The sequence below is a fragment of the Helicoverpa zea genome, chromosome 23 (genome assembly GCF_022581195.2).
Source record: "Helicoverpa zea isolate HzStark_Cry1AcR chromosome 23, ilHelZeax1.1, whole genome shotgun sequence".
NCBI classification, from domain to species: domain Eukaryota; kingdom Metazoa; phylum Arthropoda; class Insecta; order Lepidoptera; family Noctuidae; genus Helicoverpa; species Helicoverpa zea.
The window spans coordinates 2,458,307-2,484,724 of record NC_061474.1 but is presented as its reverse complement, the minus strand read 5'-3'; the positions used below and the strand labels follow the sequence as shown (position 1 = coordinate 2,484,724).

Here is a 26,418-nt window from a genome sequence, read left to right as displayed (position 1 = left end):
GTTCAGTCAAACGCGAATTAATCACGAACAAACCTGCATACCTATCCTTTATTTGAAGTCGAGTAAAAAATGAATTTGTATTAAAAATAAGCTTTATCTTATTTATGTGAGCAGAAGATTTTTTTCTATAGCACTTCCGTTAAACCTAATGAGGGATTCTGACCCCACTTTACTTGGGGTAAAGCGATGCTAGTCTATAAGTTGGAAGAAGGGATAGTATAGTACCATGCTTACCCTTACCAAACCTAGGTTCTGTGAGACACGCCTTCACCGTGCCGTCGAACGACTCCTTCCAACCCACTTCTTCTAGCTGTAACAAATAATAATACCAGTTAAAGCTATGGTTCGTTAATTTTTTTGTTACAGCCTTTTTATCGTCCCACTGCTGGGCACAGGCCTCCTCTCACATGGAGAAGGATTGAGCATTAATCACCACGCTTGCTCAATGCGGGTTGCTGATTTCAGACTATAGTCCAGGTTTCCTCAAGATGTTTTCCTTCACCTTTTTATCAGCCATTGGTGTCTAAGTATACTTAGAAAGTACATACAATCTTAGAAAAGTTGCATTGGTACTTGCCTGACCCTGGAATCGAACCCACACCCTCATACTCGAAAGGTTGGTTCTTTACCCACTAGGCCACCACGACTTTTTCGTTAAGGCAATTGGAATTGTTTTTGGTAATTTGGAAGTTGATTGCTTGACTTTGATGTAAAATGAAGCAGTTCTTCATTAGCATTTTAATAAAATCTATTTTAGGCCGAATGTGAGTTATAAAGTGTCCTTGTTCTGTATAGGTTTTTTTGTTGTTGTAAGAAATTACATGAGGGGATGACACAGGCCGCCTCGCTCGTGTGTCGAGTACATCCCTCACCCGCCTCGAATATACTTACAGGTAAACAAGCCCTATCCCTCTGCCGCCACACGCAGGCTACAGCAGTATGATGCGCGGCGGTGAGGCAGGCCGCCTCGCTCGTGTGTCGAGTACATCCCTCACCCGCCTCGAATACTAACGAGTCGGAACGGAGGCGGCCGTCGAAACTGTAGGGAAAAATCGTAAAATTAATTATTGATTTATTTAAGGTGCAATTACAGCAGTGCATATAAAAATGTATTATTCGTGTGATTACAATATAAACGTGGCTTATCATAAACGCATCGCAAACGCAGGAGGGTTAACCATAAGGGATGCGAACGCCCGAGAAAGAGACGAGAGGGGATGCGAGCACCCAAGGGGCTACTACAGCGCACGAGAGGGTATGCAAGCGCCTGAGACGGCGCAGATTGTAATGCCGGCCGGTAGAGTTCGGTTATATCGCGTTTCCAAGAGAATTAATCAAAAGTCCGGGATAAAAATTATCCTTTCTCAAGGTCAACTCTAACGGGCCCTCAAACAGACTGAATTACTTTCGCATTTATACTATTAGTAGGGATTTAAAAATGGTAGAAATTAAATAAGTAAATAACAAATACATACCCGGCATGTATGAGCACGGCCCGGCGGTCCTTGGTGCTGAGGGCCGCCGCCGCGTGCGCCGCGCGGGCGCCGCCGCCCAGCGACGCTGCCGCCGACCACGTGCCGCATCTGTACATTATGTTATGTTAAAAATATATGTCGAATTGAGAAATTTCTTCTTTTTTTTCTGGAGTCGGTTAAAAAAACTTACCTTTAAATAAAATCCAAGCTCTAGACTTGGTAAACGTTCATCTTTATGAAATTTAATATCAAGAATTAATTATTATACGCTTAAAACCGTATCAAAAATCAATCAATAACAATTTACATTTTATTTTTAGCATTCAAGTGATAGGTACTTTTTTACAAGAAAGTTTTCTACCCCTTTTGGGTATATTTATAAAAACAATTTTGGGTATGATTATATTATTGTGAAAACAAAAAAAACTCGCTCGATAAAAAATCTCATCGAACTAAAATCCAGTCGCAGTTGGGAACAGCTACTTATTTAGTTTGGATGTATACAAATATGTAAGTACATACAACATACCCGTGAAAACATGCCCTTTCTTGGCACTCGAATTAAAATACAAGTCAAAGTAATATTTATTCTCACCTAACATCATACAACAGTGCTCCGGCAGAATAACACTTAGAAGCAGCCGGGTTGGACACCAACGCGGCCGCGCTGTCGTTGTGTGCGTTACCGCCGAACACTAACATTACACCTGCAATTATAATAGTACGGTTATATTTTAGAATTGTTTTACAGTTATTTTTTCAATATTTTTTGTCTTAAAACGACGAAGATATGCGTGACTAAAAACATCTCCGGAAAATCAGGAGAATCATCAATAAAGTGCCTCATTCAAGATAGTAAAATATTTGAACCAATTGCATTATTAAATGAATAGCAAGAAGATAAAATAATTTAACTACAGTTATTGTATTTTTTTGATATTGATTTAATTGATAATTTTTTTTGTCACTTCTTACAAAGTTTATTTTTTCATCGTTTTATTTGATACATACTATGAAATACTCATAAAATACAATTTAATTGACACTATATTTATTTTTTCTTTGTCGTATTCTCTCACATAGAAACAGTAATGCACTTTACAAACCTGGAGTAATAAAAGTAGCAGAATGTAAATATCTAGGCGTAGGCGCAGATTGTAGAGGGCGCCACAGTCTTAACTCCGGGTCGTACTCAAATAACGATGCTGATGGCGCCTGGAACAATACAAAACCATTGTATATGTAAAACTATGAAGAATTAAGCTAAAATATTGTTGGTAAAATAATGTTATTCAAATATGGACTTTAAGTATTGCACTTTAGGTGTAGTTTACATTGGCAACATGTCAATTTAATTGAATTTTAAACTTTAGAGTGCACTGACTTCTCACAGTAATGTGGATACCAAATTGAACCTTATTGCTTCGGATATAATTTTCAAAAAATTCTCAGAAAATCCATAAATAAACACCTCACACGCGTACGTGCATGTTTCATGTCCCACCTCGGCTGACACTTAATGTAGAGTTAACACGAAGCCAGTAATGCTAGCGCTTGTCTTGCGGGGGTCACTGGCTAGAAAATAGACGGGGGCTTTATTTTCCTCAGCGCTTGAAAAACTGACGCAAATACCAAGCTAGCGATGGCTGAAAGTTTTATTGGCAGCCAGCTTTAGCTTTGTGTTATTTATTTTTAGCCTATAGTGTCCCACCGCTGGGCAAAGGCCTCCCCATCTCGCTTCCACACTTCCCGATATTTCGACCGGGTCTACCAGTCTAGACGATAGGCGTCCAGATCATCGCTCTATCTCTTCCGGGGCCTTCCCCGTCTGCGGTGTCCATCTTAGCTTTGTGTTAACTATGCTTTATAATGCACTAGTCGTTTTCCCGCGGTTTCACCCGCGTCCCGTGAGAGCTACTCCCCGCACCGGGATAAAATATAGCCTATGTTACTCGCAGATAATATAGCTTTTTAATGGTGAAAGAATATTTAAAATCGGTCCAGTAGTTTTTGAGTTTATCCATTACAACCAAACAAACAAACAAAGTTTTCCTCTTTATAATATTAGTATAGATAATGATCTGTGGCGACATAAAATTCGGCGTGTTACCTGTGTAGCCTCAGACTCGGAGACGAGGCCTCCGTGCACGTAGACTCTGCGCGACAGCGGGTCCCACGCCGCCGCGTGCGCGAAGCCGGCCCGCGCCGCCCAGCCGCGCGTGCCTGCTACCGACCATACGCCCTCGTCCACGTAGTACTCCTAGAATATATACTAGAACTTAATATTGCGAAATAGCTGCTGACAAATTAATAAAATAATATGTAATGTAAATTAATATGTAAACTACATGACTGCAATAAATGACTATGACTATGAACAATGCTAGGACTTTATTTGATTCGCTACAATATTATATTTACTTATATAACCACCCGTTTGACGTTACTTTCGGCTATCCCTGAAAATAAGCGCTAGGAATTTTGCCTCGCATAAGGTAGGTAGGTAGGTAGGAAGTCTCGTACTAGCTGCGATTCGATGCAGTCGTGTTGCTGACGCATTCTTTTGTCACTAATTGTTTTAGCGCGGCGTAAGCCGTTGCTAGTTATTTTAATCGCCATGAGTGAACAGCTTGTGGCGAATGAGCTGCTGGCGTTCCTGCAGCAGAAGCTGGACGTGATGGACGAGGTGTCCGCTATCCAGATCTGCGCGACGAATTTCAGCGAGGAGGACGTCGCTGCTGCAAAGCAGTTGCTGTACCGGTTGCTTAACAAGAGCGATCAGATGGTGTCCCGCCGGCGTGACGGGACAAAGAAAAGCATACAAGATATCATCACGCTGCTAAAGGAGACCGATCCTGACGACGTGCCGACGTTTGTAGCGAAGGATCTCAACAAGCTACCGCCCGTCACTTTCGACCACGTCGACGTAACAAGCCTATTGAAAGATATTGTCTTTCTTAAGGCAAGTCTTGCGGATGTACAGAGGAAGTTAGATGCATCCCAAAATACTGTCGCCGAATTGCGCAGCGAACTCAATGAGTTGCGTAAATCGGTGACTGTAACTGGGTCACCTGCGGGTGCATCGAACGTAAACATGCGGCGCGGAGCGTGCCTCGATGTATCGGGTGCAAGTTTCGCGTCAGCAGTTTTGTCGCCATCGCCGCTGTCGCCGCCGAATGCTGAGTCGGCACAGTGCGCGCCTCGTGCGCCCCGCTGCCCCGCTCCCGTCCCTGCGGCTCCTCCGCTCGCCGCCGCTCGACCGCTCGAACAGCTGCTCGTTTCTGCAGCGTCGACGAAACATCGAGACTACGCTAGCGTCACCGGTAGCAAAATTGATGCTACGAAGAAGCCCGTGCCCGTAAAGGGACAGAATCGGGCTGACGATGAGGGGTTCGTTACGGTGCAAAGGAGGAAGCGCCGTCAGCGAACCAACAAGAATCGTTGCGGCACGGCTCCTACTGAGCCAAACATCAAAATTCGTGCCGCCAAGCCGAACACCCCGGTGTACATCTCCCGCCTACACTACACCACTAAGGCGGAGGACATCGTGGAGTACGTGCGCCAGAAGCTGAAGTACGCCCCGAGAGTGCAGCTGCTGGAGTCGCGCCATAACGTCAATTTCAAGGCGTTCGTGGTGCGAGTGCCGACGTGCTTCCTGCACCTCGTGTTGGACGAGAACTTCTGGCCACAGGACGTGGTGTTCCGTCGCTTCCGCGGACAAGTGCCACAGGACCGCACAGATAGTAGATAGTGCATTAAGTGAAGTGCTACTAACATAGTTTTAAGTTTTTTATTTACTAACAATTTTTGTATAACATATGTATGCTAGTTTTAAGGTATTTATCTATGGGCCTTTGATGCCTGATAATAAAGATGATTTGATTTGATTTGATTTGATTAAGGTGGCAGCATCATACTGAGCGAGGGCCGAATTGCATGCTTGTGACGTGTTTTTTTTTTCGTTGTATAACATACCAAGTAAACAACTCAATACAATGACGCATCACCGCCGGCTCACGCACACATACAAAGAACGTGTCACCGAGTCTTCGACAGCAACGACAACAACGGCCGCGCCGACTATATAAAGGCCAGCGGAGGCCTACCAGATCATTCGCTAACTAGACGGATCCGAGTGCGATAGCCCCGCAGTCCACTCGTATTCAGTAAGCACCCTCTTATTCGATATCCTAGCAGTCTTTAAGAGTGTGCCTAGGGAGATTAAGTTGCGATACCACGTGTCCTTCTGAATTCTCACTGTAGGATTGTAGTTACATTATTAACCTTTAAGTACCGACCCGTGGTCTGACAGACACTTTGCGAGTTCGAAATGTCTAGTAACACATGTTAGCGAAGTCGTAACCCCTCTGGCTTCTCTCTACCCCTCGGGCAGGCGTTTGGAAGCATTCCTGGTGAGTAGCTGCGTCGGCGCATGCGATTACGGTAAGTTATGATTTTTTTTAAATCGCGAGTGGTCTGTCAGACCACTCGTCTGTACTTGTGTAACTTTTTTTGGATCCGACTTTTTCTAAATTATATCGTTTTTCTAGTTTATTTTTAGTCAGTTCTAAAAATGGATATACCAGGAACGTCGGGTATGAAACGGGCAGCCGCAGATGCAAAAAAAACGGTGTCAACGCCGATATTTGAATAAGCGTCTACCACGATAATTGAACCTGTGAATAAAAAGTGTTTTGGGTCCAAATATACCTGATAATGTTAGGAAAGAAAATGAAACAGAAGGTAATCAAACCAGGATACTCTGTCCTTCAAAAATGAAGTGCAAGACTACCCACAAATGTGACATTTGTATGAAACACGTGTGCCTACAATGCAGCAAACCTGTATGCAAAGAGTGTTTGTAAACTACGATAGTTTGGTGCCTGGAGATGTTGAAAAATATGTTTGATTATGTGTTAAACTTTTATTTTTATTGTTACTTACTTATTAATCTTTTAAAAAAGGGTAGTAAAAAAAAATTATATTGTAAAGTTAACACATAATGATTATTCAAATAAAAGTTAGATTTTTCTCTCAAAACAATTAGAACTGCTATGTAAAAGTCTATAATTAGTAATAAATGTAAAAAAATCTATGTTTTGTTTTACTTATGCAATAACTAATTGAATAAGCAATAGATAGTAACTTTTTTTTAAGCAGAATACAAAGAAACAAAAAAAAAATTGTAATTAAAGCGATGGTGGTCTGCCAGACCCCACGTCGGTACTTGTGTAACTAAAATAGGACGTCGGTACTTAAAGGTTAAAGTGCAAAGTATAACTTTTGTAACACTGTGAAGATACAATTAATCCACATAACTACAAAGGTGCCTTTAATTCTACAACCACAACTCCTATAGTTATTATTATTATTTTTTTGCTACAAATTATTGATTTATATATTTACTTAATTAGAACGGCCGCAGGCCAATTACACTAATTAAGGACATCTCTAACACACTGCCTTCTCACAGTACTTCAGACACACAGACAAGATTTTCTTCCATCCATCGGCAAAAATATCACAATCTGTACCGTCCAAGAGAGCGTTGAGCGCGGCAAGTGACCTCGGAACAGGTGAATTAGCACGGGCCACAGTGCGACAGGCAGGAGAACGGCGAAAAGTTTGTATTTAATCTTATTATGTATGGGTTTACATAATAAGATTGCTCCTTCACCATTAAAAGTCTATCAGTGATTGATTATAGTATATTGGCAATGACAAACTTAAATTAAATAATTATTATCACAAACCTGTACAAGATGTAGATATCCGTAATGCGGCGAATGTCCGAAGAACACCAACATTACTGGCTTCTTAGTAGCACCCAAATACACTAGCACAGCTGTGTGACCAGATACGTGAAGACCTCCTGAAAATGAAATTCTATGAATGTAGAAACATCACTAAATAAGTTGCGTCGATAGGAAGTATATACTTTATTTTTGTAGAAAAAAAAAGTTTCTAGAGCCTGGTGTAGTATTCAAACATTTTGTTGGCCAACAGTTGATAAACAAGAATATTACCACAGATTATATAATAGTTACTACGTAACAGATAAATCACTCCATACAAAAAAGTCCATACCTACTGTTATAAGCACCTACAAGTTCCCCAACTACCTACAAATTCCTATCTGCGTTATAAAATGAACCTTAAAAGCTCGAGCGCTTGATTGTTATTCCAATGCGATAGCGCACAGTTCAGTGACCGCAACCGTGCCGTGGCCGTGCTTAGGGTTGCTTCTTACAATTTATTAATATTTAAGTAGGAAAACAAAGTTACGCTTATTAAAATAAGAGATAAAATAAGAGAGCCATTTTTAAAACTGAGTTTTTAAATAAAAAGTAATATCAAGAATATTTTTCTTTAGTTAACTATTGTATTGCCTACTAAAATGGAGTATGGGTATATATTACTAACTAAATATTACCTAATACGTAAGCATAGGTAAGTACTTAAGTAAAGCTTTCGTCAAAATCAAAGTCGGTTTCCAACTATTTTTCGAGCACAAGTGCCATACCCCATATGGTACAACTCCGTCGAGTGTGTTGATACATACCTAAAATTGGTTTCTGCGTAGCGACACGCGTAATGTTCCGAGTTGTCATTAAGTTGGAACTATACCTACTTACACTCGAGATGTGTTTTGAGCTACAAAACTCACAATACAGTTCATATAACTAAGTAGGTATCTAAAGTAAAATAAGTACCTAATGATCTCTGTTGTTAAAATCATAAAGTAGAAATGTATTAATTTATAAAAAAAAAATAGAATTACTAGATAAGTTCATACATATAAAATGTTTCTAAATCTTACAATAGTAGCATACAAACCAACACAACTCAAAATAATCCATCAGTTTGTGAGGTAGCTTAAAAAACCTAATAAAAACCAACAGCATAACATGCCATGAAATAAAAATAATAATATTAGAGCGCGCGCGGCGCGTGTGACTGTTGTGCGCCCTGAGCCGCGTGGGGCTACCGGTAACCCAGCGAGCGGTAGGCATTTATCGCGCGCAAGTACGTCGAGTGACAGAGGCCTGATATTACTGAAACAGGTAGGTACTTTGCCTTTTTAGTATCCAATTTGCAAAGTACAGCAGTGTACCAGCAATCCAGCAACATATTGATATAACTTGGTTTCTAAGGCCGCGTCTAGAAGGGCTATATTTTTGTGCCATGTTGAGCTGTCTAAACAGGGTCTTACTTTAGAAGGCAGAATTTCATATACATGGAAAAAAACCAAGCAACTATCAGAAAAATGCATGTTGGATTCAATTTCACATTCAATAAGAAGTAACCTTATTTCCGTACACCCAATATATCTTACCACAATGTTTCAACGGCGGTTGTCTATGCGGCGAACAGGTGACGGGCGTAGCATTATGCCACTGCGGCCTCTCACTGTTGAGGCGAACTCGCCAGATCTCGTTCGTCACCTCCCCGGCACGACCTTCTAAGCCTGCTAGACCGCCACTGGAAAAAAGAAAAATCTATTAAGCCATAATTATTTTGGACATAACCTAACCTCTTATACATCTGTTAGCTTGTAAGATTAAATAAATAAATATTTTTTTTTCTTATTCATACTACATAAGGTTAACGAACATCTTTAGCAGTTGTTACGGGTAGTCAGAATGCAGTAAGTCTGACAACTAGTCTAACAAAGGGGTAAAATAGTCTACTGGGTTGCCCGTGTAAGGGTTGAAGAGGTCAGATAGACAGTCGCTTTTTGTAAAACACTGGTACTCTGCTGCATCCGGTTAGACTGGAAGCCGACCCCAACATAGTTGGGAAAAGGCTCGGGAGATGATGATGTATCAAATGACCAATCCCGGTATGGGTAAGAAGTGTGAGGGAGTGTCAGACTCTTACTGAATAAAACCACACGCTCCTTAAGGAACGTGATGGGTTAATATTAATGGGTTAAGAATTCTTAAGCCTTTGTATGTACCCGGGCCGTGTCTTTCGAACAATCCCGCAGCCCCGACAGACTTTGGCCCTGGTGACTTTAGTGTCTACTGAAATGAAGTATAGGTATGCAGGATAAAACCAGTTCATTGTAACACTTACCCCCTCTCCGGCTCATCAGATATAACGACCCCTCCATACACTATAAGTTCGTGTCCGTACAACACGGCGGAATGCGCGAACCTTGCGGCCGGACTCTCGTATGTAGGTAACACCTCCCATTCTTGTTCTGCCGTCTTATATCTGGGAATAATAGCAAAAAAAAATGAAAATGTAGCGACCTACAAAAGAACATGAGCGCATCGCACGTCCGCACGCCGTCATAGCGCGCAGCGCACTGAGCGGCGCACGGGCGCTTGCACTACGTCATCGCCTGATGCAAGCGACAGCTCCAGCGGCCCGGGGCTCCACTGGCCGTATGGTCGAGGAGCGACGACATCCCTGCGCCGAAGACCATCGTATACTGACTGCGGTCAAGAGCTGCGTCCACTATATTTACGTGTCGCGCCGCGCGCACCCTCTGCTGGCTCTGTTCCTATTGGCCACATCGTTCTCCGTACCACCACCGTACCGCCAGTACTTGCAGTACAGCCTAGGCTAATATTAAGCGACGTTTTTAGAAAATAAAGTTAGTTGTTTCTGAGTGAAGGCGCGTTTCATTACGAGAACCTCCAAAAAAATATTGCGATATACATATACGGAAGTATGTTATAAACTTGAAAATATGCATGTTTCTCTTTTCTTTTTCTTTACGGATGCATGCATTTTAATATTTTTTAAATAATGTCGGGACACCTTTTTCACACACGGTCGGTTAGCCCCATGGTAAGTTATTTATTAACTTGTGTTATGGGTGCTAACACAACTGATAAACTACATATAGCTACATAATACACATATTTATAAATACATATCATAACACCCAGACCACGGCCAACAAGCATGCTCATCACACAAATGTCGACCGAACCGGGAATCGAACCCGGGACCTCAGGTTCGGCGGTCCGGCATGATGACCATTGCGCCATCGAGGTTGTATAATATGGTTTGCTTTTATGAATATCATGAATTTTAATATACTTTGCGGGAAGTACTTCCCTCAGGACGAGGGTAAAACCGCAGGCAGAAGCTAGTAACTAAATATGTATAAATTCGAAGAGATAAGTATTCATGACTCATGGTGCCTGTTCAAAAATGATAAAAACGTGAACTTGTCCTGTGATCATTAATCGGCGATTTTTTTGGGTATTTATTTTGATATCACAGCCGCTCAATTTTATAAATATATCTCCTAACCTAGTACAGTACATTACATACTTGTATAAAAACTCAGAGTGCGCGAACGTCTCCCCTCCTACTCTGAGCAGATCGTCGCCGTACTGTAACAACGCATGCGCGGCGACGGGCGGCGCTCCGCCGGTCCGCGCGGCCGCCCAGCCCGCGCGCCACGCGTCGCGCGCGCACGACGTTCCGCGACGGAGCGCGGAGCACACGCAGCCGGTAGCAGTGCAAGTACCACCGCCGTATGCGGCGTTGCATTCCTCTGTGGAATAAAGATAATATATGAGTTCAAGATTCAGATGCTTTTGTAAGAGTTAATTTCGTAAAATATGTTTTTATAGTGTAAAAGGGATGTTAGACAATTACATGATTAGCCCAAGATAGAAACATAAAATATTGGATGATTTATGAATGAAGAATAAGTCTGAAGTTTCGTCGCATCTTTGAGCACTTTCTAAAATTACTTCTATGTAGGTATAAAATAGTATGTTTCTAGACCCGAAAATTGTGAAAAATGATTAGACAGTCAGTTACATGCTAAGAAATAAAAAGAAAAGCTATTTCTCATTAGTGTCAGATTGTTTTCCAGCCTTCTAGGAAAGTTAATTCAAGTTAAATTACTAAACATTTTTAAAATATTTATAATAAACAATTAATTTAATAACACCATGTCACATTCAAAAATATGGCAACAGCATTGACGAGCTCTTATAAGAATATCCAAAATAGTTACGTCTAAAAACAAAGTCGCAAGCAAACTCATAGACAAAACCCAGACATATCAGATAGACAATCAATAAAACTACTAATCTACTTAACAAGTATCAGTAACACTAATTATCATATTATCCAATTAACGCACTCTAACACTATGTATTAACATGCATCATGAATGCAAGTTGCATGCACTGCACATCTGACTCATATATTTGCCCAAACATTGTAATCAAGGCATCATTTATCATAGCTTTGTATTGCGTTGACAGATAGCTGTCAAGATACGCTTAAATGTAAAACAAATGTTAATGAATTATTCACATTTGGTTGTGTTTTGTTTGGATTAATGTTAACGTGTAATATGAGTCAATTTACCGCACTAATATTTAAAAGTTTGTGAGTGAGTTTGTAACGCCTTCACGCTCAAGGAGCTAGACAGATTTGATGAAACTTGGCAGTAACCAACGAACTCATAAATCAGAATAACTTATAGGCTTGTTTTTATCGGGGTGGAGGAAATAGTTCCATTAGAAAGCGAGTGGAACGGCTCGCGGAAGCTAGTTTTAGGATTATTATAGAACCTGGTCCTAAAAACTTACAGCCTTACTTATAAAAATCTCTAATCACCTTCTAAGCAACATTTTGACTAATCACTACTTAAAGTCTTAAGTAGTGGTTAAATGTTAGTTAAGACATGCTTAAGCAACGTTTATAGGTAAGAATGTTCTTAAACAGCCCTTAAGTATTACTTATTATTTAATTCACGTTTATAAGTAAGGCTGTTTCTTTTTAAGACCTTTTTTAACAATAATTTTAAGTCTAGACTGATAGCGTATAATGGAGTATATACCTGGACATAAAGGCTGATCACAGGCTACCCCCGTCCACTCTGGTTCACACCTACATGACCCATCTTCACATTCACCGTGATCTGAAAAATTGCAAATTCCAATGTTAGTCAGATAAGCTTTATAAAAAAGAAGCTCTGGATTTCAGTATTCTTGAAAATCTAGACAAGGTCCGTAAATTTTATTGCTAAGAGAGGTTTTCAGACATCATAGATTTCTAGGAAATAAGACACATGGATGTTCCAAAGAGTTACTGCGGCACTGGTACAAAGGGCTTAGGAACAAAGGTGGGTTTTGGTCAGTGAAAGTGGACACTCGCAGCACAAAAAGCCCATGGACAACAAGGCTCATGTTCAACAATAACGGAAATGTCCGTTTTTTTTCTTAAGATAAACAGTTATTTTAAGAAACTGATGTTGTTGGAGAACTTGGGCTTCACATAATACTCACTAGAACAATTAGTCCGATGATCATTAGAAGGGCAGGAGTAAGCCGCATAAGTCACGTTAAACCCCTCCATAGCATACGCATCGTCACTGAAGAAATGCAGCAACGCGCTCCCTGAACGCGCTATCACTTGTCTAGTCCAACTGGACTCTCCATTTTCTAGTACACCACTGGAACATAAGAGAAGGTAATTTTAATACATAGGCTATTGATATAACGGGTTGCGGAATTGTTTGAGAGTTACCGCGGCTCTGGTACATAAAGAGCTTAAGAAGGAACATGATGGGGTTTAGTCAGTAAGAGTTACACTTCCTCATGCTGCTAGCCCACAGTGGGGAGGGATCATTTGATGATTACCCAAAAAAATAAAAGGCGTATGGATGCAAGGAGGAGCTCCCAAAAGGACTAACGAGGCTTTTGGGTCCTTTGAGATGTGTGTCAACGATTTATGATTTCACAAAAAATGGGCGGCTTCGAAAGAACGCCTTCTTTATTTTAAGAGCAGAGACTAATGTTCCTCGTCACCCACACACTCGCATTTCGGCGACTTATATTTTTGAATCAAAATACATAAGGTTACACATAATCCGAACCCAACTTAGTTAGAAAGGCTATGCAAAATGAATACATGGGGTTACAAACTGGTTACTATTAGCTGTCGCATTTTATTGATCGAATGAGTCAATATAAAACAAGGAAAATTGTTAGAAAGCTAAAATTCTTTGAAGTAACAATGTAATCTATTGAAATTGTGACTGAACTCTGACATACACTTGATTAATTTAGCTACATAGTATTCTAACCAAACAGAACTGAGTGAAGCAGTTAAAAAATAGATTATAGATAGTCCTTGTGTACTCAGAATTTTAATACAATGGTTTTTGACTAAAAAACACCCAAGCTTTGTCAGTTCTATATATTTTATATATATGATAGTGAAATTAACTAGGCACTTCCTAAAATTAACTAGCTACAATGTAGATGAGGAAGTACACCACCAACAAGGTGGACAGACGACATTATAAAGGTCGCCGGAAGACGCTAGATGCAGGTCGCCTCCAACAGGTATCTGTGGAGATCTAAGGGGGAGGCCTTTGTTCAGCAGTGGACGTCCTATGGCTGAGATGATGATGATGATGATGAAAAGAAACCAGAAGGAAATATGGATTGCATGATAGCCCATTATAAGCTCAAGAGTTTAACATGCACAAATGCACATTACCAATCACTCTGAGTAACAAACAATACTCAAGTTTACATTATTGATTGACTTTAGTACTTGCTGTTTCATTCATAGTAAGTAAATAAGCCTGGGTCGTCTTACAGCCGTTCCCAATATTATATTAATTATTTTGCTTACTAGAGATAAGAATTAGACATTACTTGTATGGGGCTTATATTAAAATGTAATCTTTAGCAACAGCTTTTAGTTTAGGACCACCTACTTTCAACTATCAACCTTACTACCACAACTTAAGGTCGAAATCCCCTCACCTGAACACTGCGAGCAGTTTCTCAGCCCTCACACTATCCCCATCATACACATACAGATAGTCCCACCCGCACTCGGTAGCAGAAGTTACTTTATATCATCTATGGCACGTATCTTAGTCTAGGACCAGCTACCTTCAACAATGAACCCTACCACCTACAACTAAGGTCCAAATTCCCTCAAGAAGTGTCAGCAAACCCCAGAGGGGCAAACCAGGGCTAAGGCCTGCCGGAGCTGTGGTACTGTTCGAAGGATTTACCGCGGATTTACCCCTGGTACATACAGGGGGTAAGAAGGAACATGATGGGTTTTAGTCAGTGAGAGTAACACTCCCTCAATGCTAACCCACAGCGGGAGGGGTCATTTGATGATTTCCCATAAAAAAGATCCCTCATCGGAACACAGCTTAAAAAAGCCGGTCCGTCTCACAACAGCCCCCAATATTCTATGTACCTGCCTATTGCCTGTAATATGAAACCTACCACCCACAACATAAAGTCCAAATTTCCTCACCTGAACACAGCAAGCAGTTTCTCAGCTCTCACACTATCACCGTCGTAAACATACAGATGGTCCCACCCGCACTCGGTGGCGAAGCTCTCGAGGCGCACGCGCAGGGGCGGCGGCGTTGGGCCCAGGCGTGGCGGCGTGAGCAACCAGGAACATTGTGTGCTCACGCTGTAGTTACCCGGACCATCCGTTATGTAGCCCGTTGGGGATGTTAAACTGAAAAGTGTGAAAAGAATTTGGTTAAAATAAAACAGAATTAAAAATTTTTAAAATCCAATAATTCCAACTTAAAAAATATATATTTGCTGTGTTAGGCTGATATAAAGGTGAAGAAAAACATCTTGAGGAAACCTAGACTATAAAGAAATCACCAACCCACATTGAGCAGGCATGGTTACTAACGCTCAATCGTTGTGTGAGAGGAGGCCGCAGCCTAGCAGTGGGACGATAAAAAGGCTGTAACGAAGAGAGGCAGAAGTACCTATGTGGATACTTTTCCCTTCTTGGTTTGTAAATGGTTGTCAACAGCATTATTGCTGTAAATAAGCACCCTGATTAAAGAATCTCATTGAAGTTATCTTTATTGGGCTTTTTAGTTTTTGAGGCAACCCTGTGCCTTTCTATTGAGTCTAACTGTATGTTCCATAGAGCGCCAAAATTAATTAAAAGTTCCAGCTCATATTTGTCAGGTTAATTGCCACTTAATATAGTATGACGCAATCCAGGAAAAGGCCACAATTAGCTAAATAGACCAAAAGTATAGTTTTAAAAATTCATAGGAGATAAGGATGATAATTCTATGTTTTTAGTTGTATGTTACAGCCTTTTTTTATTGTCCCACTGCTGGGCACAGGCCTCCTCTCTCAAGGAGAAGGATTGAGTGTTAATCACCACGCTTGCTCAATGCGGGTTGGTGATTTCAGACTTTATAGTCCAGGTTTCCTCAAGATGTTTTCCTTCACCTTTTTATCAGCCATTGGTCTCTAAGGTATACTTAGAAAGTACATACCTACCAACTTAGCAATTCTATATGTATATTACAAATTAAATGTACATGTACGTATTTACAAATGAAAAAAGGAAAAATTGAAACTATGGTTATTAGGATCATAAATTGCATACTAGAGCATGATTTTTAAATGCAACTTAGACAAGCCAAAACCATAACAGTTGATCAATTACCTACTCAGAAAGGTCATGAGTATATTGACCTGCTATAAGGTAAAATCATACATTAACTGTTAACAAAAAAACCTAGCATCCTTATTGTTATAAATAAACAATATTATGATCATCAAAAGCTGTGATAGACAAATAATTATGGTCACTGACCATTATCAAAGAGATTAATTATGTAAATCTGAAATATCATGTGTGAACAACGTTTTTGGCAATTCACATGAATTGAACAAAAACTTTATTTTTTGGACTGCTGGTTGCTGAATGATAAAATTGCCTAAATAACATTGTGAAAAACAATGCTAGATTTTTTTTTCAAAAATTGATATTTTGGTGCCAAATGAATGATTTTTTTCTTATAAATATTATTTAAAATTATAATAACCATATGAAGGATTAAAGATCACAGAAACTTTGTAAATAAGGTACACAGAATTTTATAGAAGTTCTTAAAAATATGTGGAACTTATAGTATTGAGTAATAGTTTAGTTTTAATTTTTAGTGTAAATTTATGCTCTATGTATTAGCTTCATATCACTTAAAAAAAAAACGTAAAAATATTCTCAAAATATTTTAAAATATCAGAGTGTGCCACCATAATTAATTTAAATAAATAAATAATTTTTTTGGATCAAAATTAACATATTAAAAGATTAAAAGTATGCATAAATGATACAACTGGTATTTTCACCAGTTACTCATTATTTATTTATGGCAACGCGAGTTTCAAGGCGAAACGACAACATTATTAATTAATTATTGTTTGTATGTTATCAACATCCTGGTTGTAATCTTCCTTCAGTTTTTCAAAAAAGTTTTTTATTACCAATTTTCTTAATGATGTTATTTCTTGTACAGTCAACTTCAGGTCAGTGGTAATTGTTTTATAGGAAAATCGTACTTATTACTATTGAGTTAAGGTGCATGACAGTTACCACTAATGTGCAGTTTACTGTACTTTGCAAGAAAGCTTTCAAGATATACTTGTTTCTCTAGCGACCTTTGCCAAAGCCCAGTGGCCCAAAGCTCATTATTATTCTGACTATTGATAGCAACAAGCCTTTTTTTTAAAGGTCTTATTTGTTTTGGGTTTATTCAATTTTCCTTGTTTGCGGGCATAACTAAAAAAAATCCTAATAATTCTAAATTGTAACATTCTTAGGTTACAGCCTTAGCTAGCTTAGATTAAAAAAAATATCATACTATCATTAACCATTATCATCCTCATCTGACTAGTGTTTTTCCCAACTATGTTGGGGTCGGCTTCGAGGCTATCCGGTTGCAGCTGAGTACCAGTGTTTTACAAGGAGCGACTGCCTATCTGAACTCTCAACCCAGTAACTTTAGCAACCCAATACCCCCTGGTAAGACTGGTTTATTATAATTATAATAACATAACCAATGTGTCAAATTTACTTAATTATTGAGATATTGTTACCTGACTTTTATTACCTGTTCCATGAAATAGTCATGATATATTTAGAAAGGTAACTTAGCTGGCAATTTTTAGACAGCTTAGCCTATAGGTATTAAAAGTGCCTGTTCCATGAAATATTCTTTGGAAAGGTAACTCAGCAAGCAAAAGCAGACAATTTTCAGACAGCTTAGCCTATAGGTATCGAAAGTAGCGTAGCATGTAGGTAGGTATTGTTTGGGAAAGAATTGAATTCATTGTAGAATATGTCCAAACTGAGAAATCTGAAGTAAAACTTAATAATTCAAGAGAATCAGTCAATCAAACAAGAACAGAGGTCAAAATCTATGGCAGTTGTTACCGGTAGTCAGAAGCCAGTTAGTCTGATAACCAGTCTTACCTAGCAGTATTGGGTTGCCCGGATAACTAGGTTGAGTAGGTCAGATAGGCAATCGCTCCTTGTAAAACCCTGATAGTTACTCAGCTATATCCAGTTAGACTGGAAGCCGACCCCAACATAGTTCATAAAAGGCTAGGCAGATGATGATGGCCTAATAGAAGAGAGGTGGTTTTTCATTATCAATATCTCCTCTAGCAGCGTCTTTAAAGGTTCTATAATTAAACCAGACTCTTTTACATCATTAGTAAGTTTAAAATAGCTATAAAGCCTACATTGTGCGACACAAATAAAGATTATGAATACACATTATACCTATTTACTCTCAGTCATGTTTACATGGAATAATTTCCAACAAATGTTATATAAAACAAGCATTCGTCCACTATCATCAACTTCATACTATTATAGTTCGGCCATTCAGAGAATGCGTTCCTGACACGTCGCGATTGAACTGACGACGTAACTTTGCAATGGCGTTGCAGTTACGATAAAAATATTTTTGCTGGTTGTTTACCGTTTTAACAATTGAGGAGCATTAAAACAACATTATTATATCAATAATCAATGAATGTTATAATTTTGTGCCAAACTGAGTGTCAAATAACTTGGTAAACAATATTTTTCTAAATCTATACTGCGCTATTACAAGGTTATGTCAGCGGTTTATATTTTGTAGTGCTGTGCTAAAAATAACAGGCAAGTATCGTAATCTGTTCTTATACAGTTATAATATAAAATAATACGTTTTGATTTTCTTTTTAAGAATTGGAAAATAATGGACTATAAGACTTAATTATAACTTTTATGAAATATAAAAATAAAACTATGACCAAACCGCATTTTTATACTTAGATTAAAAATGGTAACCCCAAATGGCGTTATGGGCCGCCATTTTGTGACGCTAAAACAGTCGTCCGTTGTCGTTTCGTGCGCATAGACCACGTTTTTCAAGTGTTTTCGATCTGTTTTTATTTGATTACCCGGCTTTTGTTAGACCGAGATATCAGGATTGATTCTGTTATTGATAATAATATAATTATACATGTAGGCGAAGATGATGATGAAGACACCACCTCCTCAAGCAAATCGGAGTCTGATTAATATTCTGTTCGCACATTCAATTCAATGTACTTGTAACAAAGAATAAATAAAACAATTTTATTATATGAATATTACCTTTTTTTGGTTTCCACTTAAATAACTAAAATATAAAACAAATGATTCCGCCAATTTAAAACGAAAATAATCTTAAAATAATGCGGCGGTTCATTTTGAAGGAACGGTAACGAACTCAGTGTTATGTTGTGCCCATCACTAGTCGTGACTAACTGATAGGTGTCAGGAACGCATTCTCTGAACGGCCGAAGTATAACTCATTTTTTTTAAGTTTTTCTTTATTTTTTACTCATATACTGTAGCTATAATAAGATGTATTATGTTTATATTGAAATAAGATTCAATCAAATGATAATCATTCACATATACAACCTCTTTTCATTAGTCATCAATCAAAGACAAAACACAACTAACTGCTCTGATAACCTACAAATTAAAAGGTTAACGAAACACAGCTGATTTAAGGAAAAAAAAACTGTAAATAAATAATTGATATTAGGAAATGAGTTTTTCCTCCAGATGATATAATTAAAACTAATCTGCAACAGTGATTGTGTAACCTGTGGTGTATTTTGCGCAAATTCGCCCCTGAATTGTCCTTTTGAAATCCGAATGCAACAATCTAAAGGTTAGTCTTACAATTGTTGGTCAGAGAAAACAACTCGATATCAATATCCATTTTCATGTCGTAACGTCGGCTTCGACCTTCAGAGCGCCGCTCGGGATGGAGGAAAGAAGCCAAAGTGTGTAATTGGATAATCCTCGCGGGCTTTCTCTTGCAAATTCTACTTACGAGCCAGTAAGGCGCGCCTCAAAAAGAGGTCAGTGAACTAGACAAACCAAAATGTATCACGACCGTTTAGTGGACAGTTAAGACCCTTACTTGACTTTGCCACCGCAGTACTGACACTCGGGACCCTGCCAACCCTCGTAACACACGCACATATCATTTTTACACACACCGTTTACACAAGTATGATCACCACACTTAGACAGGACACCATCACAGAACAATAACACTATGAGCACTGAACACAGGAATGGCGAGAACCATGAACATTTTCGTCTGTATTTAGATTTAAATAGAAATAAAAACATTTGTAGCGATTCTACCATTTTGATGTATGCATTTTCAACGAGTTTTATTAGCGCGGACGTAAAAGCGGTTTCGACGTCGCGTAGTTTCGTACGGTACTAACAGGGGGGGGACAGTTTCCTTGACTGAGCGTTGTCGTAAAGAAAGTAGCGCCATCTTATAAATGAAACGTGAAAACATGCCATATTGCTAACTATTTCACGATAGATGTCTCTGTGAGTAGATTGAAAATTAATTATTTTACCTTTTTATACAAAAATACGAGAGTATTTCAATAATTAGAAGATGATTTAAATTACGAATTCTACTTAAATTTTGTTTTTAAAAATTCTCAATCTGAGAACCTATCTGACTTTTTTGTTAATTGGTAATAGTAACACATCATACTTCACAAGATGACCGCCATCATAACTTGCGCGTACGCTTGTCTGTGTATTTTGGTCATTTTTGTGTAATTCCTAGCAAATAAATATTTGATTCTAGTAGACCCGCTTTCCAGTAAAAAGTATTTTGTTTAATTTTCCTGTTGTAATGTATTTCAAAGCATAACAACAAGAAAATTAAACATAACTTGTTACCGGCGAACGGGTATATTGGGAACTATGCTTATGTTTATAAATATATATAGGTACGTATACGTATGTATAGCACACGTCATATACTTCTGGTCGCAAACTCCAGATGGCGCTTCAAAGTTGCTTGCATAAAAACTGCGCGAGAGGGCTCTCTTTTTCCATAGTATTATTTTACTCTTTGGGTACTAAATTTGGGGTTGTCATACTGTGAAAGTTAAACTACCTGAATTAAAACAGTTATAGTTCGGCCATTCAGAGAATGCGTTCCTGACACGTCGCGATTGAACTGACGACGTAATAACATTCATTGATTATTGATATAATAATGTTGTTTTAATGCTCCTCAATTGTTAAAACGGTAAACAACCAGCAAAAATATTTTTATCGTAACTGCAACGCCATTGCAAAGTTACGTCGTCAGTTCAATCGCGACGTGTCAGGAACGCATTCTCTGAATGGCCGAACTATAACATTTTTGGTGAAATGTTATCACGTCCTATTTTTAACCGACTTCAAAAAAGAAGGTTCTCAGTTTGACCTGTATGTATGTAAGTAGTATTAGAGATGTTGTTGTTACAATAAATAAAGCGACACATAGCCAGAGTGGATCAGGACTCTACTGGAATGACGACAGTGGGAAAAGACGGACAGATGGATTTAATGCCTTTATGTGCGCAATTATATCACGTGGCTTAACTGTTTTAATGCGAAGCTTAGCATGGTATTTGAACAGACCTAGGAGAAAGTTTGAAGTGAAAAAATCACAAATATTCATCAAATATTAACGTTTCGCAATAAAAATAAAAGCGTCTCCAAAAAGCACTGAACAGCAAAAAATAAACTGTAGGTGCATCGCTGTAAAAAACACTGACTACCGAAGAAAATGAATGTTATATGTCAGTATTAAGTATGCAATGTGATAAAAAAACATTTACTTTTTTTAACCTTCAGTATTTACACCCAAAATCTCCCCATATCTTTGCATAAATTGGTAGCTAAGGGGTAAAAATCATGGTAGTGGTAACACCAAATTGACATTAGGTATAGCTGGGAATAAACGAATTACGGATGCGTTCACTGTTTTGAAGCAGGTGGTGGCATTTCGAGTATGAGCTTTTATGGCCATAATAATTTAAAATTAGTAAAAAAATAAATTAATAACAAATAGTAAATTACAATTTTATTTTAAGATCAAAATATTTACATATTTTACATATTTTATGTGTACAGGTACTTGCGCGCCATCTGTTATCAATATACTGAAACATAATCAAAAAGTTCTGTAAAAGTGTAATAGATGTCGCTACTCGTGAAAATTCCCTCAACTTTTACTAAAAATTCATTTATAAGGTGTAGTGTTAACAGTCTTTAGTCTTGCTTCTTTTTTCATTAATAATTGTGTCACTTTTTATCTTCGGCGAGTTTCTCACTGAAGATAAAAAACATTCGTCCATTACTTTTTACTTGGCTTGCGAAGAAAAGATGAATGACAGCAAATTCTTTTGTGAAGATTTTTATTTTTCAACTGCGATTTTTCTTTGTTTGTTTTCGTTAAGTACGGCACCTAATTAGTTGAATGTTGCTGCACTTAAATTAAAATGAATGGCTTGTATAGTGTGCTAATGTTGGCACGAACTAAAAATCTAATAAGATGGGTATGTTGTGTTAAAAGTACCCTACCTACTTGAATTTAAAGGATTCTTTTGATGAACAAGGACCGCGCGGAATGTAGATGGATAGGTAAGCTTCCGAAATATTTGCAAGAATTTAGAACCGTAAAAGACTGACAAGATTGTTTAATTTATTGTAGTAAGTTACTCCCTACAATAGGTACCTACACAAGAGGATTTAGGATTCCCGATTTGTCATATTGTAATATCTCACAAGGAGGTATCGAAGGCAAACCTACATACCTATTTAACAACGTGTTTTCTACTTAAATATTATGAACCTTAAGAAAAAGTTCTGAATGCTTCTATTGGACCTCCTCTCCTCTTTTTGGTAGAATTGCTGTTCTATCTCATTGAACGTAGGTACTCGTATTCCATCTAATAATTATTTATTCGATCTAACTTTCCAAAATGCACCATTTAAAACACAACCTACCTAACAACTAACATAATCGCTTGAAAATATCAAATTCTAATAATAGCACGAACCACCCAGAGTGGCGTTAACGATAAAAATCCGCCAAAAACCCGTTAAAAAGCAGGTAGACCATCAGATATGCGGTGACATGGATATGTGATGCTAACGCGCGCGTCGCGTGTCGGTGCCACCCGCCGTGGTGGACGGGGACTATTCGAGTAGCCTGCGATATATTGTGTGATATTTATGAGACAACTCATACAGACACAGTGTTTCGGAAGGCACGTTAAACTGTAGGTCCTGGCTGTCATTGAACACCCATGGAAGTCGTGACGGGAAGTCAGAAGCCAGTAAGTCTGACACCAGTCTAACCAAGGGGTATTGGGTCGCCCGGGTAATTGGGTTGAGGAGGTCAGATAGGGCAGTCGCTCCTTGTAAAACACTGATACTCAGCTACATCCGGTTAGACTGGAAGTCGACCCCAATATAGTTGGGAAAAGGCTCGGAAGATGAGATGATGCTGGGGTCGGCTATCAGTCTAACCTAATGCAGCTGAGATCTAGTGTTTTACAAGGAGCGACTGCTTAACTGAACTGATTGTTTAACTCAGTGTTGATATCGTGTGATATTTATTCAGCTAGGGGACAACTCATAGTGTTTGATATCTGTGATATTCACATGTAATGAGTGTTGATGCCTCGATTCACGGTCATGAATGGGTTTGGCAGGGCGCTAATAGATTAAGATTATTTTACTAGGTAACGTTAGCTGATCCTTTCGTAACACACTGTTTTTGACTCCGCATATTCCAGTACCTATAGGAAAGAGTTCGCCTACTAGTAATTGTTCATTCTCAGCCACTACCAAACCTATGCATTCAAAAGATTTTTTGTATCGAGCGTTCGAAATATGCATTCTTCACTACATATTATAAAAAAAAGTCGCTTTTTCTGTCCCTATATCCGTTTGTACGCTTAAATATTCAAAACTACGCAACCAATTTTAATAGATAGAGTGATTTAAGAGGAAGGTTTATTTGTATAATATCATACACAAAATTGTGGGGAAATAGTGATATCCCGTGCGAAGCCGGAGCGGGTCGCTAGTATGATCCAAATATCTATCGAGCGCTCGACATTAGACTTTAGAATAGGTCCCCACAATAGAGGGATTCCGACGTAAGTGCTTCCAGCTTTAACCTAAACTAAAAGGTCATTTTGATATTTTAGTTAATGAACTAAATATGTAGCGACCTTTTGTTTTAGTCGTTATTATTAGCTTATAGTAAATGTTTAGGACGGCACGATAAACTGTAGGTCCCGGTTATCATTGAACATCTTTGGCAGTTGTTACGGGTAGTCAGATGCCAGTAAGACTGGCAACAAGTCTTATCAAGGGATATTGGATTACTCGGGTATCTGGGTTGAGGTCAGATAGGCAGTTGCTCCTTGTAAAACACTGGTACTCAGCTGCATCCGGTTAGACTGGAAGCCAACCCCAACATAGAAGGGAAAAGGCTAGGCAGATGATGATTAGCTAATGTTAAGACGTAAAAGTTTTGTGAAAGATTGCAATATTTATGTACAAGTTAAGAACATCATTTCATACATTTCATTAAATTAATCCTATTGAGAAGATAGCTTTAATCGACTTTTTTGACGTTTTTTTTTCTGAGTCATAATCAACAGAATTTTAATTGAAACTTTTTGAATGATGGCCATAAATAAATAATAGGTAGCTCCTCAATTATGGTTTCAGCCATTTATTAAAATTATAACTGTTAACTTTGCCTACAGATAAAAAAGTAATGATGGATTTCAGTAATTGAACCTAGCGGTATTCGCTATTTAAATAAATTGGTCAATCATCATCAAGAAGTGTATGGTTTTATAGAATCGTCTGAAATCCTTTTTACCTTTCTCTATTTTTTTTGTTATTTTGAGGAAAGCAATACACGTTTTTAATATATGTTTAGTACACCTAGGTTTTATCCAGGTGTATAAATAAGTTGACCTCTAAATACCTTTATAAAGAACTAGCTGTTTTCCCGCGATTTCACCCGCGTCCGATAAAATATAGCCTATGTTACTAGGGAATAGCTATCCAACTGTGAATTTTTCAAATCGCGTCTGCAGTTTCGGAACCTTCAGGGTACAAAAAAAAACAAATAAAAAATATTTACTGTTTATTATATTAGTATAGATAGAAGGCTATTCGTTGTTTTCACGTGAGTAATTACACTTACATAACAATTTTCCACCTAAAAATATTTATGACATAACTGTAAAAGTTTAATCATGAAGGTTTCCATGAAATTACCGTTTTTTTTCAGGTCAAGGAATAATTCGAGGCCATAATTGCCTAAACCACACAATAATTAACAAAAATTGAGTTAAAAAAGCACTCAAATAGTTTCAATTATACGTTTTTAACCCTAAAAATTAACGTGCCTATGTTATCATTGCATGTACCCCGAACATTAGCTGAAATGTTACCATTTTCGTTGGAAATACTAATACTCTTTGCGTTTTTAGTGTTGTTGAAGTTTTTTTTTTAAATATGGCCGTTCGTTTTGGCGGGAATGTGGAAGGTTAGTGAAAATTGTACTTAATTGCTGTTTAATGAGGTTTAATTATTATTTATATTGTATAGGCCAGATAAATGTAATAAAAATCTGATTAAATTTTAGTTAGGTAATGTTTTTGACCTTCGTAGATATGGATAGCTATTTTGATGTTTTGATAGTCATTTTTTTGTAATCTCGGCTCGTGGAAACTACTGCCTGTACCCAGATAAAATATAGCTTCTTGCCTGTGTTACTCAGGGATATTGCAGCTTCCCAACAGTGAAAGAACTTATCAAATCAGTTTGTTTGTATTGCCTTTGGGGTACAAACAAAATGGTTTTCCTTTATATTATTTAGTATACAAGTACTAATTTTTATTTCATAAGATGATTTGATAACACACATACGTACGTACAACCAACTATATAGTTTGATGCACTAGCTAAGTACTTAGTTAGAAAAATAGTTTTTTTTTTTACAAACTAGAACCGAAAGCGGTCACCTGCCCGTAATTTTCGTATTACAGAAGCATGTTCGCGTGTCTGACGTTTGTTGGGTACATTTAATTGTTGTTTTTGTGCTAAATATGCACCATGGGGGACGGGTTAGATGGCAACGTGAGGATGAAACGGTTTAATAGATTTCTGTATAGTTGTAGGTTTTAAGGTTGAATGATTATTGTAGAGGAACTTGGCTGTTCTTCGAGGTCCCACCCTAGTTCTGGGGGAACGGCTTATATGAAAAGTAGCCTGCATTCTTTATCAGGCTCTAGCTAGGCTTTCTATGCGACTATCAGATTTCATTCAAATCTTCTCAGTAGTGGCGTAAAAGCTGGACAGACGGAGTTACTTTCGCAATTATATTAAGTAGGTATTAGAGTAAGGATTAATGTTTGCATTGGTAGAAGACAGAGTGGTCTGATTTTAAATTATGTTTCAGGAAATTATGTCATTTGTTATTAGGCCCGAAAAATGGGTAACACTTTACAGACTAATAAACCTGGTTCCTTTGCTCATCTCCCAACTTATATAACTAAAAATAAGTATCATTATACTTTATAGGATATTTATTTTGATTCTGCAAGCATCACTGCTAATCAATACATCAGTAAGCTTCACAACCTTCTGAATTGACAAAACCAATGTCATAAATCAATTGAGATTGAGGTTTACGACCCCATCACACAATTCATCAATAATAGTGGTAATTTGGTACATTTTCAGGGTCCACTCATGC

At 38.2% G+C, this 26,418-nt stretch overlaps 1 protein-coding gene across 2 annotated transcripts in view; it reads right to left on the bottom strand.

Moving 5' to 3' along the window:
• The window catches only part of LOC124641833 (putative protein tag-53), a 33,682-nt gene extending 13,633 nt beyond the window's left edge, over positions 1–20,049 (bottom strand). Inside the window, exons 1-14 of one of the 2 annotated variants that reach the window (XM_047180065.1) lie at positions 19,741–20,049; positions 14,751–14,963; positions 12,749–12,915; positions 12,301–12,381; positions 10,770–10,995; positions 9,555–9,695; positions 8,812–8,957; positions 7,229–7,347; positions 3,586–3,735; positions 2,582–2,690; positions 2,071–2,182; positions 1,476–1,583; positions 892–1,039; positions 235–310 (exon numbers count right to left, since the gene is read on the bottom strand). In XM_047180065.1, coding sequence (XP_047036021.1) covers positions 235–310; positions 892–1,039; positions 1,476–1,583; positions 2,071–2,182; positions 2,582–2,690; positions 3,586–3,735; positions 7,229–7,347; positions 8,812–8,957; positions 9,555–9,695; positions 10,770–10,995; positions 12,301–12,381; positions 12,749–12,915; positions 14,751–14,963; positions 19,741–19,973 — 2,029 coding nt within the window. In that variant the 5' untranslated portion in view covers positions 19,974–20,049. The remainder of the gene's footprint in view (positions 1–234; positions 311–891; positions 1,040–1,475; positions 1,584–2,070; positions 2,183–2,581; positions 2,691–3,585; positions 3,736–7,228; positions 7,348–8,811; positions 8,958–9,554; positions 9,696–10,769; positions 10,996–12,300; positions 12,382–12,748; positions 12,916–14,750; positions 14,964–19,740) is intronic. The other variant, XM_047180066.1, reaches the window with a different exon arrangement.
• Between the last annotated feature and the right edge of the window lie 6,369 nt (positions 20,050–26,418).